Source organism: Rhipicephalus microplus, chromosome X (assembly GCF_043290135.1).
Source record: "Rhipicephalus microplus isolate Deutch F79 chromosome X, USDA_Rmic, whole genome shotgun sequence".
NCBI classification, from domain to species: Eukaryota; Metazoa; Arthropoda; class Arachnida; order Ixodida; family Ixodidae; genus Rhipicephalus; species Rhipicephalus microplus.
This window is the reverse complement of record NC_134710.1, coordinates 37,859,947-37,878,304: the sequence shown is the minus strand read 5'-3', so window position 1 is coordinate 37,878,304 and position 18,358 is coordinate 37,859,947. Positions and strand designations below refer to the sequence as shown.

Below are 18,358 nucleotides of genomic sequence, written 5' to 3'. Positions count from 1 at the left end.
TTCTTCCCCCTATCTGATATTTATACTCCCCTTTCCCATTCCGAGCGTCGGGTAGCAAGCTGGGCATGTGCCCGGTTAACCTCCCTGCCTTCTCTCTTGTTGTTTTCGTTCCTTTCTCTTCTCCGTTTCATGAACTCCAAAGCCACGCAAACGCATATTCCATGCTGCATTCACTGTGCACAACGATGACTAGCATTAAAGGGAACACGTATTATGCCATCATTTATTATTATTATAAACCATAAAGGCTCGTACATTCATTCTGGTTGGTGAAGCAGTATACTTACAGGCAAAGAAGAACTCTCAGTGCACAAAACGCTGAAGGTCGTTGAGGAGGCGGCAGGTCATCTCGCCTCCTTCATTACCCTCAACGGTTCTATGTCAGCCACACATTTCTTATAAAGGTAAAAGGATGTTGAGAGTATTTGTTTTAATACTGGTTATCTTCAACAATAGACCATACTGAACTACGACCGAAGGAAGTGAATCGAATGGGACGAGTTGGATGGGGAAGGTAGCAATAGAGCGGAGCTGGTCTGACAAGAAAGGCCAGATGAGTCATAGACACGGTTGTAGTCATGTGAGGCTGTCGACCGACACTGAAGCGTGGCGCCACTTGTGGGTATTTGGATGGCGTGCGCAGAGTCGCCCACGCTGCTGATCGTGGTGACGCTGGTGACGCTGTTGAGTTTCTTTGGCATGGCCATAGTCGCCCTCCTGTTCTACCGGAGGGTGCAGCTGGAGACGCAACTAGCAAACTTCTGGTGGAGCATCAAGTGGGAGGACATCGCTTTTCCGGAGAGAAGCCGGAAGTCTGCTAGTAGCCTCGCCACCAACGACGAAGCCCTGTCCAAAGGCTCACCCGTGAGTTTCCATACTCATGACTGTGTTACGCGCATAAATCAGTGTCTTGCGTTCGTCGTCTTCTTTTGTGAAAAGAACGCATTGATGGAAGAAGACGTGACTGCCAAGAGCGTGACCTGGGTGTTGCTTTACGGGGTACGGGGGGGGGGGGGGGGTCTTTCAAACTTTTCTCTCCCAACGAATTTATATATTTTCTATGTGTATACATACGTAAATATTTATAAAAACAAGCACGAACATTCATAACTAAGAGTCACACCCCTCCCAGAAAAAAAAATCACTATGCCCTTGGTGTCGTTCCATGTCGTTCACATTTCTGAGCACCATACCACGAACAGTTTAGGACATGGGAGGTATGTGACATTCGCCACAAATGTGATTTAATTAGTTGGGATCAAACAGAACGCCACGAAGTGGACAAGAACAAAGTGAAGCATGCAGGACATATGCGGACGACAGGTTTAATTAAGTTCGAATAATTATTTACACCATGCCTCTAAACATTTCTCAGGTCATAGTGTAATACCGCGGACGGCGCCCACTTTGGCGTAAGTGAATGATTCCATTAAGGTTTAATCTATCTATCTATCTATCTATCTATCTATCTATCTATCTATCTATCTATCTATCTATCTATCTATCTATCTATCTATCTATCTATCTATCTATCTATCTATCTATTTATCTATCTATATATCTATATATCTATCTCTACTAAAAGTGACAAAGCGTACCAAAACCGAAGTGCAGAACGTCTCGTTGTTGCAATGTAAAATAGTCCTATCTATTTTATGTTCCAACCTTGGCGCAGAGATTTGGAGGTGCCTGTTCTAACCAAGGTTACTACGGTGATGTCCACGTTGGGATCTACAAGGTAAGGTCGTTTGCTTTACAGTCGTCGAACATCCCCAACTGAAGGGGCAACACAAAGGCTTCTATTCCAAGCACGGTGTAAGAAAAATTATTTTTCTTACACCGCGATTACAAGCTAGCTATGCTTCGGCAAGCAGCATTCAAACTAGAATATAAGAAACAAGAATCTGTGTCAGTTAAAAAAGCAACAAAAGATTTCTTATCGTGAGTACAAAAAACTATACAGAGGAAACTGCCTCGCTGGATGTTTTTACATTATTGTTTTTAGTCCACAACAGAAAGGGTAAATGAAGTGCGGCGTTGTTACTGCTCACTGTGCCCGAGCAGCATTCAGTATTTAAAAGAGAAAGATGTTCTCGGCAGAGAGCGCTTTAGGTTCTCTAAAGCGGCTCCCGTATTTTCGCAAGCTTTGAGTATTGTTTCTCCCACCGATAGCCGCCAGTTTGACAATGCGAAACTGTAATATTCGCCTTGGGCGGTGGCCGTGCAAAGTTAAATCCTATTCCTGCCTGCTTTTTTGCTCTCTTTCGCACTTTTTTTGTTTTCTTCTTCTTCGCCACGCATCTTTTAACGTATTATTGGCTGAAGGAGGAATGAGCAGCAAATGAAGAAAAAAAAACTACTCTGATTTTTGTTATTTTTCCCCGTGGCTTTTTGTTGAATCTTTTCATAGTCGACAAGCCGGAGAAAAGCAACAACATTACTCCCGAAAGCACGAAAGCGAAAATGTTAAGGGCACTCGCGTCAAACTGATAGCGTTTCTGCAAGGCCCATATGCTTTTGCGCGGCTGCAACATTTTAAAGAGCGGCTGTGTAAATGCACGCGTCAAGCGAATCTCGGAAAGCGAAGCCGGCTTTCAATGCGCTTCTACTTCTTTGTGACCTTCCAACGGAAGCGGCGAGCAGTGCACGCTTCCGCTTGCAGCTAAGCCTCGACTGGATGATCCGCTTGCTCGGTGCAGACCTTCTATGAACTAGACGGCGCTCGTTATTCGGGCCGGTGCATAGCGATCGAAGGACGCTTGTACGGGCGCCCCATTAGGCGCGTCTTCATTCACCGCTAATGTGCGCAGGCCATGTCGTTCGCTTTGCCGAAACGAGGACAGTCATCTCTGGGGTTAGGCATGCTTTTACGTCGCCTATTAAATCGCTTTCCGTTGAAAAGCACGAGTTTGAACAGCCCCAATGTTTCTTTTTCTTTTTTCTTATTTGAGGGGAGGGGGTTAAGAGGGGAACAGCCTGCAGCGGCTGTTTACGGACGCAAGCCAAGAACAAGAAACGATAACGATAGTCTTACCGGCAGGCGGCTCGCAGCAACTTGATACCAGCTGTCATATACGTCATCAGAAAAAAGCTGTGATCCAGCGTTAAGTGTAACTTGCTGTATAGCTGGCTCTTTAATGACAAAGTAAACGAGGTTAAGAAATGAGACTATTAAAGCTTGTTGTTGGAATAATTCGTAACGCGTCGTATTGTGAGTAATTTAGCGCAGCTTGGAAATCTCTTGAAACACTCCCACATTGGCACACGCTTCCACTCAACAAACTGCTGCGTGTCTTGTGTGTTTCTTGAGTGAAAGCGTGCGTGCATGTGTGAGTGATTTCCAAGCTGCGCTAAATTCACTTAGATTGTAATAAATGAGAGATTGTTTGGTTCCGCCAGATGTCGTAACACTGTGTGAAAGCACATTCGAGCAGCGCGCACAATGCCGAGCGTGATTCGGACCTCGAAGAAAGTACAACCGCGATAAGAACGCTGCCGAAATAGACGTGCACGAAACGTTGATCCCCATTGACCAAAGTGAACCCGTATGCACGGCCCGCAGAGCCAAGGAACACCTGGCATAAGCATCGGCCGCGACCAATATTCCCACTGAGTGCAGCTGAAGCCTCGCGTTCTTTCGTGATTGATTGATTGATATGTGGGGTTTAACGTCCCAAAACCACCATATTATTATGAGAGACGCCGTGTTGGAGGGCTTCGGAAACTGCGACCACCTGGGGTTCAATAACTTGCACCCAAATATGAGCACTTGAGCCTACAGCATTTTCGCCTCCATCAAAAATACAGCTGCCGCCACAGCCGGGACTCCATTCCGTGACCCGCGGGTCAGCAGCCGAGCATCTCAGTCACTAGACCACCACGGCGGGGCTCGCGTTCTTTCCTGACACCCGAGAAATATCGATATAGGTATAGGCTATGAGTGGTTTAATAATCCCCAAATTAACGTAAATTGGAGTAAAAAATGCACTGTCATATTTATCAGTCTGGTGCCTTTTGATGATAGGGGTGAAATGTTTCTCGATGATTGCCTAAGGCAAGACATTTGTACGTTATTTTTACATACATAAGTTCCTTGTTGTTGGCAAAGTTCAAAGTGCCCTCACAGCTCCACATATTATTATTATTATTATTATTATTATTATTATTATTATTATTAGTAGTAGTAGTAGTAGTAGTAGTAGTTGTTGTTGTTGTTGTTGTTGTTGTTGTAGTCTTGCGAAAAAATGTGCTTGAACAAGGAATTCCGAATTTAAGCATGACTATATTTAGCGGGTGGGAGAGAGAGAGGGGGGAAGCAAGAAGAGGAAAGGCAGGGGCGGGTGGGAGGTGATTGAAAAACGACTTGACTCACATAAGCGGGAATGACTCTCCTACAGGTTAGCGCGTATTGCATCTAATCTTTTGCGCAGGGCATGACCGTGGCAGTGAAGACCATTCGCATCACCAAGTTCGCGGCCAATCGAACCATCCTCCTGGAACTGAAACAGGTGACGTCAATTTTCAACGATGAAAAACACGTGTGGCCTTTTTTTTAGCACCACTTTCTTTCAACCACTCAAGTTGTTGCTTTTTTTTGTTAGTCTGTACTAGCCAGTGAAGCGTTCAGCTTGCAGCACGGAAAGGTAAACGCGTTTACTGCATCAGCGTTCTCACAACATGGAGTGAAATGCAATTGCCCATCTTCACCCGGTGCTGCACTTTTTGGGGGGCCGTCACCGCACAACAGGCGCCAGATGTTGCTTTGCCTCAGCTTGCTTATTTCTTAAGTGGTTCACGAAACAGGCTTCTACAAGTATACGGCGGGAGATTCTTCCCATGTGGGGGCCACCCAAGCACGCGTGTACGCAGATGAGGGACGTGACCCACGAGAACCTGGTTCGGCTGGTGGGCCTCACCACCGAGGACCCGAACGTGGGGCTCGTCATGGAGTACTGCCCCCGAGGGAGCCTCAGGGTGAGAGCCCTTTTGGCACGCTCGCCTTACGCACGAATTCACGCGCAGCCAATGAACGAAGGCTCCGAAAAATTCGAGGTGAATGACCCGAGTTCGCCGCGAAATATGACGCCGTGGCTATTGCACGGTGCCGCAGTAGATTCTGTGCGAAATTCACATGTCTGTATGACATCATAGTGTATAAAGCAGTGCCAAAAGATGAAGACACGAGATGGAGAAGTACATAGGCACGGCGCTCAACTATAACAACTGTCGAGTTTATAGTGCACAGAGGAATAAACACATATAGTCCGACTGCGCACGCATAATCACATGGAATATACTGGCCACTTTTTTGGGGCAGGCTAAATTAAAAATCATCAAGGTAGATAGATGGGGCGAAAATTCAGAGAATATGGTTGTTCCTAATGTGAAAAGCTTCAATAATTTCACGTGATCTTCAATTATTCATGAAGATATATGTGTTTATCATTGCGAATTAAGCCTTCTCCAAAAAAAATGACACGTATCTGTAATGTGATGATACGTGCGCAGGCGGCCTACATGTGTTTATTCCTTTCTGCACAATAAACTCGACATTTCTTAGTTGAGCGCCGTGACTGTGTACTCACCGATCTCGTGTGTTCGTCTTTTTCGCGCTGCTTTATACTATGAAGGTAAACCAGCTAGCCCAGTTTTGCACGCTATTGATGGCACTTAATGCACTTCTCGCGCATGACATTTACGTGCATCCAGAGCAGTAATATCGGGTAACAGTGCCACGACGGCGAAGGTTGCCAAATTATCACAAATGTCTCGACCTTTCCTCGAGCTCGAATGAAGTTCGATATCTTCACTCAGCTTCATCCACTGATGTTGAGGGACTATCGATGCCCAGCGTGACCTGTTCTCTGCTTCATTATTGAGGCTGAGGTGGCAAGATATGTACACGTCTTTGGGATTATTAAGGCGAAAGTCTCCGATGCGTCAAGGAGCGGGGAATCGGACCGTCGGCGGCGGCCGTCCCGCGGCGTCGGGTACGATTGACGCAAAGAATCATCACGTGATGACGCCATGACCGTATGACGTCATTGTGTCGTCTCACATTGCACTATTTTTCGGCGTCGTCAAGACGTCACAGATTTTGATGCTACGTCGTGTGACGTGGAGCCGACACGATGCCGTTGTAGCGCCCTCTTCTGGGCGGCAACACCAGAGAACACACGACCTCAAGAGAATAATGTAGAGACGGCGCTTGGCAGTGGCACGTGAACCCATGGTTCGCATTCCCTGCTCCTTTTTAATACATCGATGACTGTGAAGAAAAAGAAGAAGAAGGCTTTCGAGCCATCTTACGTGAATGCATGTACGAGAGGCCCTTTGAGTTCTTTGAGGCCACGTCGTAAATTTCAGTCTCAATCTACTCGTGCGCCACATCTGTTCATGAAGACCAGCGCCAGCATGACGCGTGAATAGAAGAATGCACAAGATACAACCGCTGTCTAACGACTTGATGAGTGCTTAATGAAAAGCATAAAATATTTAAATAGAAGGGGAGACAGTTAGGTTGAACAAGCCAAAAAAAAGAGTCAAGAAAAAAAGTTCTTATATGCCATGAAAGATTACAATCCCGCATATTGCAAAAACAACGCTTCGGTGTCGGTAAGAGCAATCGATGGATAGCTCGTGCCATCAATTGATTGTTCGTTATTTCAAGCGCTTCTGCTTTTCGTTTTGCGTTGTTTCAAACGATTCCACGATTCCTCGGGTGCACTGGTACGCCTCAAGCGCGCAGCCACACTGCCGGCAATGGCGCGAAAGTTGGGATGAAGGCGTATGTTTTAGACAGTTAGCATGCTCTCTTAAAGCGGTCTTTCAGACACCACTCTGTTTTATCACTATATGCCCCACCGCACGATAAAAGGATGGGGTATACACCACCTCGCTGGTTGTGAACTCCATCTCTGAAAGGTATACGCCTTTGTCGCACCTTTCCCTTCACTGCCACTACGGTGGTCGCGCACCTGTGCAAAACAAAATACTCCTACATCGTGATGAGGTACAGAGACCAGCGCACCCGAGAAATCGTATACACGTGTTTGAAGCAACTGAAATCAAAGACGAGTGAGCGAGCCATCCATTCATTGTTCGCACCGTCGCGGAAGTGTTGTTCTTGCTACCTATACAAGATTTTATGATTTCATGACAGACAATCACCTTTTCTTTTTTTCGAAGAGGGATTTCTTTAGCTGTGTTTCTTCTCTTTTCGTTTAAATATTTCATGCTTTTCCTTAATACTTTCAGTTGTTACACAGCGCTTGCGTCGCACACATTCTCCCCGTCCTTTGTCTTGTTTTCACTGGCCGTAATGAGTAGGCGTATATTCCTACTCGCCCAGTTGGCCACCTTGCTACAAGTATCGCTACTTATTTGTGTTTCTAGCACAATAAAATACCGATTTTAACTGAGTTATTGTTATAAATAAATCTTGTTCGAGAGTTGAACGCGCACACAAGAAGTAAATCCCACAAAAGAGCTCACTGAACGACTGCAAAACATGGTATGCGGGATTTAACGGCCCGAATCCACCATATGATTATCAGAGACGTCGTAGTGGAGGGTTCTAGAAATTTCGACCACCTGGGGTTCTTTAACGTGCACCCAAATCTGAGCACACGGGCCTGCAGCATTTTCGCCTCTTTCGAAAATGCAGCCACCGCAGACGAGATTCGATCCCGCGACCTGCGTGTCAGCAGCCGAGTACATTAGCCACTAGACCACTGCGGCAGGGGCGACTGCGAAACAGCGTGAAAAAAAGGAGGCACGAAAAGAAATGAACCTGACCAAGCGCTCCTTTTTTTTTCTGTGTCATCATTTTTCGTGCTGTTTAGCAGTCACGAAGCCGTATACCAACAATCTCAGTACCATATTGTTTTAATAGCAGTTCACTACTTGAGCCTTGTGACATGAAACTGGGCGTTGTGCTGTTATAAAAATATTTTTGTCATTTTACGTTTTCATAGTTTCGCATTTGTGGTTTCTCAGCTTTTCATGAGAAAGGAGGTGGGATAGATGCGCGTGCTTTCACTTTATGTATATTGAAGGAACGCAGAGCAAAATAAACTGTTGAAGTAGCGCTCGTCTTCGTCCGTCTTGTTTGTTTGTCTGCCTGTCGTCTGTCTGTTTGTTTGTTTGTTTGGTTTGGTTTGGTTTGGTTGCTTCGCTATGGCACATACCTACTCTGGAGGATTGACCAAGACTGCGCATCGCAACATTCCGACGTTAACTTGAAAAATACTCACTTACCAATTATTAAAATCATTAGATAACGAAAATAGCTTATATATAAACGAATTTCTATGTGAAGGAGACCGGCGAGTTGTAGAATTCTGACCCGAACCTTCAAAAATCGATTAAAAAGGTAAAAGAAGAAGTTAAAACTAAGTTGACTTCGTCTTGCTTGTGGGGTTCTATTATGTTTTCGCTCTGAATTCATTAATAACGATCGCCGACAAACTATCTCAATATACTGTTCTTCTGGTGAACACAGTCTGTCGCGATTTAGTTTATACGCAAGGCGTTGGAAAGTGTCTGGCATTCAAAACCCACGCCCAACCGTAAACGCTTATCAACAGATAAAGTTTTGCAATGTGAGAACAAAAAGCATGTTCGTTTCCATGTTTGCCAGTACCATTGATGGTCGATTGATATGTGGGGTTTAACGTCCCAAAACCACCATATCATTCATTATGAGAGACGCCGTAGTGGAGGGCTCCGGAAATTTCGACCACCTGGGGTTCATTAACGGGCACCCAAATCTGAGCACACGGGCCTACAACATTTCTGCCTTCATCGGAAATGCAGCGGCCGCAGCCGAGATTTGATCCCGCAAACTGCGGGTCAGCAGCCGAGTTCCTTAGCCACTAAACCACCGTGGCGGGGCATTTTTTGTCAGTACCTGCTTTTACTTGTTGTAGTGTATACAAGGAGGCGACAGAAAACTTCAAGCACGCTTAAGCTTGAGCACGATAGTGTAATCGAGCCCCGTTCATATCGCCTCACTAATATGTGATTAAAGCAGTTGAAAGTTTGTCGTCGTCGCTTTTTTTTTTGGTGTACTGTATTTTCCACGCAATCCTTCCTTTTTGATCATATCGCCTTCTCACTTGCTGGCGTTGGCTTTTTTTTTTCGGTGGCAACCAACCCTGCAGCGAAGAAAAAGTCACAGCTTCACCGCAAAGGCGAAGCAATGAACGCGATAGCGAAAAATTGGAAGGTCACGCGCAGAATGGCAAGTAGATCGAAACATGTTAGTGACGCACAAATGACGCACGAAACGTACTTATCGTTACAGATGAATGCGAATAAGCATCTCAGTTGTTATTTCGCTGTGTCTGAAAAGCACGCCCTTTTCGCAAACGGAGACTGTGCAACAATTGCTGTGACCTCGGTGCGCCCGGTAACTACAACATAATGGTACCAGTGAAAGCCCAAGGCCAGCCAAGACTTACGATTGTCTAACACCGCGAGATGAGCGCACGCGTGAACGTCCACCCTGCCCCCTCACCATGGGGCAAAGTACGCGTGGGAGAAGAGAGCGTGCGCCGACGCGTCGTGACGATGTGGTGACGCACGCCCATTGCGCCATCTTGCTGGTAATGCTGAAAACGCAATAGCTCCCTCCCGAGATGCCCGTCACCAGCGGTAAGTGGTAGATATAAATAGCTTACCGTTGAACGTTGAAGGAGGTGCTCCTTCGTGGCTCAGTCGCTAAGGCGTCGCACTCACAATTCAGGGGTCTCACGTTCGATTCCGCGCACCTGAGTCCTTCATGGGTTATTTTAATTTTTTGCGTTTTCATATATATATATATATACATATATATATATATATATATACATATATATATATATATATATATATATATATATATATATATATATATATATATATATATATATATATATATATATATATATATATATATATGCGTATGCATATACGATGCGTGACGGCGACGTCGACACCAGAGACAAATTCCAGCTGGGAGTGTCCATATAATTGGTATCGCAATAAAAGCTCAATGATCTCTCCCGTGCAAGTACAGTTGCAAAGTGCCCAGTGCGCCATAATTCATCATTTCGCGTGACAACGGAGTACCCACCACAATTATTTGCCCCACCGCGGTGGTCTAGTGGCTAAGGTACTCGGCTGCTGATCCGCAGGTCGCGGGATCGAATCCCGGCTGCATTTCAGATGGGGGCGAAAATGCTGTAGCGCCGTGTGCTCAGACTCGGGCGCACATTAAAGAACCCCAGGTGGTTGAAATTTCCGGAGCCCTCCACTACGGCATCTCTCATAACCATATGATAGTTTTGGGACGTTAAACCCCACATATCAATCAACCACTACAAGGTTTTAAAAGCAGCAGAAAAAGACGATGCACAAGACGAAATTTGACCCAGGTCAAGCGCTGAACCAGCAACAAGTCGCTAGTTCAGCGCTTGTCCTGTGTGTTGCTATAGTTCAGCGCTTGTCCTGTGTTTTCCTTCGCGCTGCGTTTTAAATTGTGAAGTTCACCCAACTCGCCCAGTATTGTAAGCTGTTCAGAAACCTCGTGAAGGCAACAACGTTTGCGCAGAGGTAGCAGACTATAGTGCAGACATTACCGATGGCACTAAATATGCGTGGGCTCGAAGGCATTTGATACGTGGCCACGCCGGCCTCAGTTTGTGAGGGTCGAAGTGAAAGAACACTCCTGTGCTTAGATTTAGGTGCGGCTCAGAGATCCCCATGTTGCCGAAATCAGTCCGGAGCCCCACACTTTAGTGTTCCTCAAAATCATATATGATTGTTTTCGTACGTAGAACCCCCACAGTAATTATTTATATACCTGTTTATGGGGCTGGGGAGCGAATGAAGTGGATGAGCGTAAAGATACAGAAACAATATCTAATATACAGGGTGTTCCACATAACTTGAGCCAAGAATTTGAAAATAAAAGATACTTCAGTGGCGAATTGAACCAAACTACTTGCACTAGCCTTTAGGTACTCAGGCTATTTTTTATTTCTCCCCATACTAATAAGTTATTAATTATTAACTGCCAATATTTCAATAATTGGCTGGAAACCCAAAATATGAACACTGAGATGTAGAGCTCTTTCAGAAACCACTGACTAAGTTGTTTCCTGTACAATACGTGTAGCGCTGTTATTTTTTCCGGCTTATTTTCACATTTCGCGGGCTTTCTTTACAACGCGGAAAAAATAACAGTGCTAAACGTATCGTACAGAAAACAATTTAGTCGGTGGTTTCTGAAAGTGCTCTACATCTCAGTGTTGATATTTGAAGTTTCCAGTCCATAATTAAAAAATAGGTATTTAAGAATTAGTAATTAATTTGTATGAGAAGAAATAAAAAAATAGCTTGAGTAGCTACAGGCTAGTGCAAGTATAGTATGCGTTTGGTTCAATTCGCCTCCTAAGTGCCTTTCACTTTCAAATTCTTGGCTCAAATTATGTGAGACACCCTGTAATCGTATTATATATGAAACATTCGCCCTTTACGGTACACTAACGGGACATCGCATAAAGTTGAATAAAGCTTGGAAAGGAATTTCGTACGCCGTTTCAGTTGAATTCCTCGGAGTTTTACTGCCTTTTTTTTTCTTCCATACGAGCACGCTTCAGATCTTGGACAATCCTACTCTTTTTGTTCATTGTGTTTTCATCAAGGCACGAAAACCTTCGGAGCACTAATTGTGCTAGCGCGTGCGCAAATAAGCGCTCACTTAACGCATGGCACGACGCACAATCTTTCTCTTCGACCTACTGACGAGACACGTGTGCCGCTCAAGTCGACGACTTGGGCCTGTGCAGGTGATGCACTTTCTCCAAGCAAGCTTTCTCTTGACACACAAAACGACACTGTGTGAATAAGCGCACCGTGCAAGCTGAAAACGTCATTTAAAATTTAATTGTAAAATCTAATTTCACAAAGCGAACCCGGGTGCCATTCAACGGGCTGGCCCAGTTTGCCCATCGCAAAGAGGACGAACTGTTCCCGTTTCCTTTCTTCTATTCTCTCTCTTTATGCTTTTTAGTAGTCTTATTACCGGCGTTTTAAAGTGTTCTTTGTTCATGTCGGAGTGCCATCGTAAGACAGTGCCTGTTTCAGGGTCAATTAAGCTGATTGCTCTTAGAACAAAAAACATTTGAGCGCATTCAAGACAGAATGCGGGTGCCCTAAGAGAATGCGGGAAAGGGAAACAAATGTTGGAGTCGCGCATGGCAAGGACACTGTACAAGGCTTTATCGTGCACGTATAGTTAATAGGATAAGAAAAGAAGCCGTCCGGAGGACTCATGTGAAGTCCTCTTTTCTCTCGACTGCTCTGAGTGGTTCGCGGCTGCGCTACATACGAAAAACTGCCCTCTTATATACGTATAAAGATTATGTATATGATCAGGACGGTGAATGAGATACCTACAGATCAGCCGAAAGGTGACTTCATTACTCATACCGAGATAGAGACGTCATCTACTCAAGCCGGGAGCTCTGTTCACGCCTCTGCTTTGCTGAGAGCGTCTTCGTCAAGCGTCGTGGTGAAATAGGAAAGGGCGGAAGCCATAAAATTTGCAGTTCCTTCGCTCAAACACGAGCCCCTTGAGCATAGAGGCCTATTTTACGCACTGTTTCGCGTATTGCCCTTCTCCAGCGTCTGTGCTCAATACAAACAATTTATCTAAGAGTGCAACAGCCTCCTTTATGAGGGACGGAGTAAACTTGGCGTTTCCGCAACATCAAGCGCTTCTTTATTTTTAACTAGTTTAGGCCAGTGGCAACTCACTACAGCTGCTGTAGGCGTAACTATTACGAAAGCCTCCACAATGTGACTCGTGTCATGCTTGTTTCAGAAACAGCGTCCTTGAATTTGTTATCCTTTCAATGGCGGCACAGCACCACGACCATACAGGATATAGAGAGAGCTCAGAAGCGATAAATTGCCTATGTATGGTTGCGTTTGCTTGTAGCAACATAACGTATTGCCAAAGTACAGCATTGTACTTTGTAGCTTCAGCGCATCGCTCACGGAAGTGTAATAATTTGCCTTTTGTAGTCATCTCTGTTTACGTCAATAATGGTCGTCATAACACTTTCTAAATAAACTATTTGTATCAAAGTGGCACAAATTTACGCTAATAGCGAATACAGACGCGAGAGAGAAGTGGAAGGACGCAGAGAAGTCAGGCAATGAAAGGAAAGGTCGAGCGCCCGACCTTTCTGCTTTTCCTTAGCTCTTTCTCGTGTCTTTTTTCTCTAGTTTGCGCTAATATGCATTGCATCTCTTTGGTGTCGACCAACTAGCTCAGTAACCAGCCTCAATTTATTCGAGCTGCGATCTCTTTAACACCTGTATATTTTCGTCATTGAGGGCATTCGGCACTTGTTTTTTTTTTCTGCAAAGTATCCGTAGGCTACATGCGCAAGTGTATTGCACCAACTGTTCCTCATTTAGCAGCAAGCGGAAACTTTGAATGCTAATGAAGAGGCACATTTTTGATGACAGACAATTTTGTTTCTACAAATGATCTAAGCACGGCAAGAAACTGTAGACTGCAAATATTTGCCCACAGATGGGGCCTCATCTGAGATGTACACTCGACATTCTTCGTACCACTATTAATCTGTTTGTGGCAATATGTAAGAAACTGACGGAAACTCTTCTCAGATTTTTCCACGTTCTTACATTTATTTCGCACGCGCCGGTGCAGGATCTCCTGGAAAACGAGTCACTCAAGCTGGACTGGACATTCAGGTACTCCATCATCAACGACATTGTCGAGGTGAGTTGAATGAACGGAAAGGCGTGAACTGTGAAGCGATTGCAAGTGCCTCCGAGTACGGTGGGACCATCTGTTTTTCTTGAACCTTTATCCAATCGCGCTCCATCGCATACATTATTCGTCCGTAATCAATTGTCGTGACAAAATGTGAAGCATTTTGCATTTGCCGCTTAGCTAGAACATTATCTCGCGTGTTTTTGCTCAATGGAGTGTGTACTTGTACCACACTAATTCCCTTGAAATCGAGTCCGTATCTTTTGAGCCAATTTATCTGATGCTATACGGGTCAGCCTGCCACCTACTCTACTCTCTTCTTGTTTTCAGCATAATTTGCCGGTTTTATTGCGCATAGTAATTGTTATTTCATAATTTTGAAGTTTACTTTGGCGCACATGTGTGTCTGCTTTCTTTAAATATGCCATAGCTACCAGTGCCTAAAAATAATTTTTTTGCGCCCCCAGCCCTTCACAGCATCAGTTTAGTTTCAATTTTGCGCACTATTTCAATAAACAGTGCAATAAAAAAATCCTGCGATAATCTTAGTTGATCACGTGATCAGGATAACACTCAAGCACGATGTGATTTACATGTGGACAGACGATCACTTGTAGCCATTGCTTTTTATGGTATGTTTACGTAAAACTGGGAATTAAAGCTATCTCTTGACGAGCTATACTTTTCCTCAGAAGGAAAGCAGCTGCCCTATATTTATATAGGCATTCTAAAGAATCATTAAACGAAATGCTCGGAAAACTAAACGATAATCCACCGACACGTTCGAACAATCGAATCGGAGAAAAGCAGGGGCCTCGACTGATTGCTGCATCGTGATGGTGGCAGCCGGCTCTAAGACAGACCGTCAATAGGCACAGTTTGGCGATGATGCGCGGCGGTAACTTGACGAGAGCCGCGATTCGTGGCGCGCAGGGCATGAGCTTCCTGCACGGTGGCTTCATCGGCTTCCACGGCCGCCTGAAGTCCACCGCCTGCCTCATCGACGCCCGATTTGTGGTGAAAATCTCAAACTTTGGCCTGCGAGAGCTTCGGAAGCAGGTGACGCCGCCCGAAATCGAGAACCCTCGTACGTATGCATGTCGACCATCTGGTCTTTTTTTTTTTTCATCCCGTGAACGCTGGTCGCCCCTCTGGCTCTCTGCATATTGTTGACGTTTCTTTTAAAAATATATATACTGAAGTTTTAAACGTCCCAGATCTGAATTAGTATACGTTACTAATTCAGATTGACATAAATTAATTTGTCAAACTTAGAGGATACTTGAGTTTCGTTTTCAAGGTGGAATGCGATAGCATCATTGGGCCCTTTGCGCATTGCCTTCCACCATGCCGCAAGGAAAGGAATATTTGTGCCCGCCAGATTGACCGCTTCAAACTATCTTAGAATGTCTACGGGATCTACAGTTGCTAAGTGCCCGCTATGTTATCATTCTTCCTTTTGCTCCTTCTCTCCTTTTCTATAACTTTCCTTCCCTCCTCCTTTTCACCACTGCATGGTAGCCTACCGGGGCTCAGCCCTGGTTAACCTACCCGCCTTTCTCCTTATTCTTTCTTTCTTTGTCTCTTCTTTTTGCTAATTGACAAAGTACCAACTACTCGTCCGTAAGAATCCCTGTGCACTTGCGTAGGTGCACGTTTTGTAACGGGTGGACAGTTTCATACCACCCACTCGTTGCGCAATTCACTTGTTTATACGCCTGGTGTGTGGTGTGATTCTAGGATTCTGTCACGCAATATGACATGAGCCGAGACTCCTTCTACTGAAGACACTCATGTGGTGTTGTTGTTTTCTTCTTTACAAAAGAAGGTTCAAGCGATGACGTGCCGTTCACGTGGCAAACGGGTGGTGAATATCTCCTTGCCTCGCCAATAGCCAGGGTTTGATTCTCACTTTATTTTATTTGCATCTTTTTTTTTATTTTGCGGTCACGGAAACGGTGATGATTTTTCGCTCACTACCAATCACGCCGATGGCGACGTCTGCGAAACAAGCTCCTTAACGTTGTCACGTTAGTATAAATCACTTCTGCATTTAAGCTAAGTTCCGTGCGCCTGTGCCCACGCAAAGCCAATTTTTGAGATGCATTTGTTTGTGAAGCTGCGTGATGAGAGGAGCAAACAGTACAATCGTGCACCGCACGAGACAACGACGTAAACTGAGTCACAATTACGTACCAACGAAGCATACTGACGAGTAATTCACACAATTACCTCACAATTACCCGTGATATAGTTGAGCATGTGCGGTCGCCAGACACACGAGCCTGGCGGCCTCTGGAAAGTTGTCTCTCGAACACTTTTCAATGAAATGTCACGAGCAATATTAACTGTATTATCTGCAGGCGTGGCGATACGCTGAAGGCATTCGCAATGGCCTACAGTATATGAAGGCTTGTGCGAACGAACAACCAAGGTGATTAATCTCACATGACATCAGAAGTTTGTGTGCCTATCAGGCGGATGTCTCGTGCCGAGAGTTACTGCAGGCGGATTTTACTCGAAACGCAGACAGTCGCTTATCCGTACACTAGATACAAAATCAGTCTCATTCGTCCTGAGATGTTTCCCAGGGTTTGCGACAGGTAAGCGTTCTGTTGGTAAGCGTTAACTTAACGATATTTTGCATCCTTAACAAGACCAGATCCAAACAAGTATACTGAATCTCTCTTAGACGCATCAACATGCCTAAGTGGGCAGTTTTCCATTTGTATCCTAAATTTCTGTGTCATCATCATAGCAGTTTTACAAACTGTAGAAAAGTTTCACAGCCGCAGGTGGCGTGATTTTTGTTTTCATGTGCAAAGGCGTTTTTATGTTGACCTTTCATTTGCCCAAAACAGTTCATTGCGAAAAGTTTCAAATTACGCATGTGTTGGTATTCGTTGTGTTCATTTTGCTTCATCAAACTTCAGTAGTTAGACAGCAGTTATATTGTGTCCTTCTGTTCATGTGCTCCGTCTTGCTCGCACTGGTTCTTTTTTTTTTTACAAGATGCATCAGTTGCGACTCACTTACCTCTCTATCTTATTGCAAAAATTATCAAAATTTTGGTACACGCGCTTGCTCTGGGGATGTGCTGTCAAGTTAGCGCATTACAGATGCCAAAAACCGAACGTCCTGACATTTCAGTCTCTTTACATCTTTTTTTTTTACGCACTTAGAGGGCCGCATTTTTTTCTTTTAAACGCAGTTAGGTTTCGACACACTTTATGAACGACGGTCTTTGCCCAGTGCGCCTCCAGGCAAGGGAGTGTTAATGGTAAGACTAAAGCTTCCTGTCAACTGTTTTCCTTGATCAGGAAGAGCGTGACCACCTCCTTGCGAAAGATCTTTACGCTCTAAAGCACTCAATCCTCCGCCCCCCTTCGCTATCACATTTTCTTTCCTGTATTAGCCTTTGCGTAGTTCAGCTCCTCTGGGCTTTGAATCCTTCTGTTCTTTCTGTACTTTTTCCCCCCTATAGATACGAGGCCCGTTAATGGATCCGCGGTGTCTTTATTCTGCCGTCGTTGCCACGTGGACCTTGGTATATGTTTACTAAGCGGCTGAAGAAATGGTTTGTGAAAAGCAGAGCAACGCATGCCTTTCAAAACATCGCCCATCGGAGTCGCGGCTACGGCAGATTTGTCTCTGTCCATTTGGGCGACGTGGATTTGCCGTTCAGTTCCTGTTAGACCGGCTTAGTGTAATGGACGGGAGCTATTTCTCAATAACCTTGGAAACTGCTTCGAGGGTGGCCCACATGAAAGTGGGAAAACCGGGAAAAGCGGAAGTTGGCTGAAGAGTGGCCCGAGCGGCGGCGTGTAGTATAGCATTGGTTTAAGCCGTTAATGACAGGTGGTAACTTCATTTGGCTCCCCCTCACCTACCTGCACTGGCGCTCCTTCGCCCCATCCAGACCACGGCATTTGGTGACTTTCTCACCAGGGATAGGGAACATCGTTTCAGAAGCATCGTGCGCTATTACTCATGTTGAACACTATAATAACCAATCTCGTTAAGATCGGATTCAATGGTATTTTTGTCATTATAAGATTGAAATATGCGATACATTACCCAGCTGTCTGCGAAAATCCTGATGGAAAATCAAATGTAAATTATTAATGTAGTGCAAGAAATGTGATGGACCTGGAATAATAGGGGCTGGTACTTTATGCGCCAAAACCCCGATATTACTAACAGACTACGCCGCATATAGTGGGGGACTGCGGAATAATTTTGGCCACTCGGGTTTCCTCTACGTGCCCTTAAATCTATGTATCTAAGCCCAGGGGCTTCTTTGTATTGATATGTGGCCGCCGTGTGCGGGAATCGAACCCACGCCCTCGAGGTTATCAACGCATTGCCTTACGCGCTAAACTACCTCGTCGTGTGGGGCCGAGAACACGGGACTGCGGTCGGGTAATTGACCGACTTAGTCGATGTTGTTCCGTCTATGTCATATAACGTCATACTAGAGAAAGGAAGGGGAAATCGAGGGTTTGGAACAGATGCGACAGCTGACTTTCTTGTTGTTGTTGTTCTAATTTCTGAGTGAGTGCA

General features: G+C 45.0%; 1 protein-coding gene across 1 annotated transcript in view; it reads left to right on the top strand.

Moving 5' to 3' along the window:
• The window catches only part of LOC119176615 (atrial natriuretic peptide receptor 1), a 64,274-nt gene that overhangs the window by 28,729 nt on the left and 17,187 nt on the right, over window positions 1-18,358 (top strand). The window contains exons 9-14 of the mRNA XM_037427975.2: window positions 644-864; window positions 1,676-1,738; window positions 4,431-4,508; window positions 4,870-4,974; window positions 13,730-13,801; window positions 14,729-14,882. Coding sequence (XP_037283872.2) covers window positions 644-864; window positions 1,676-1,738; window positions 4,431-4,508; window positions 4,870-4,974; window positions 13,730-13,801; window positions 14,729-14,882 — 693 coding nt within the window. The remainder of the gene's footprint in view (window positions 1-643; window positions 865-1,675; window positions 1,739-4,430; window positions 4,509-4,869; window positions 4,975-13,729; window positions 13,802-14,728; window positions 14,883-18,358) is intronic.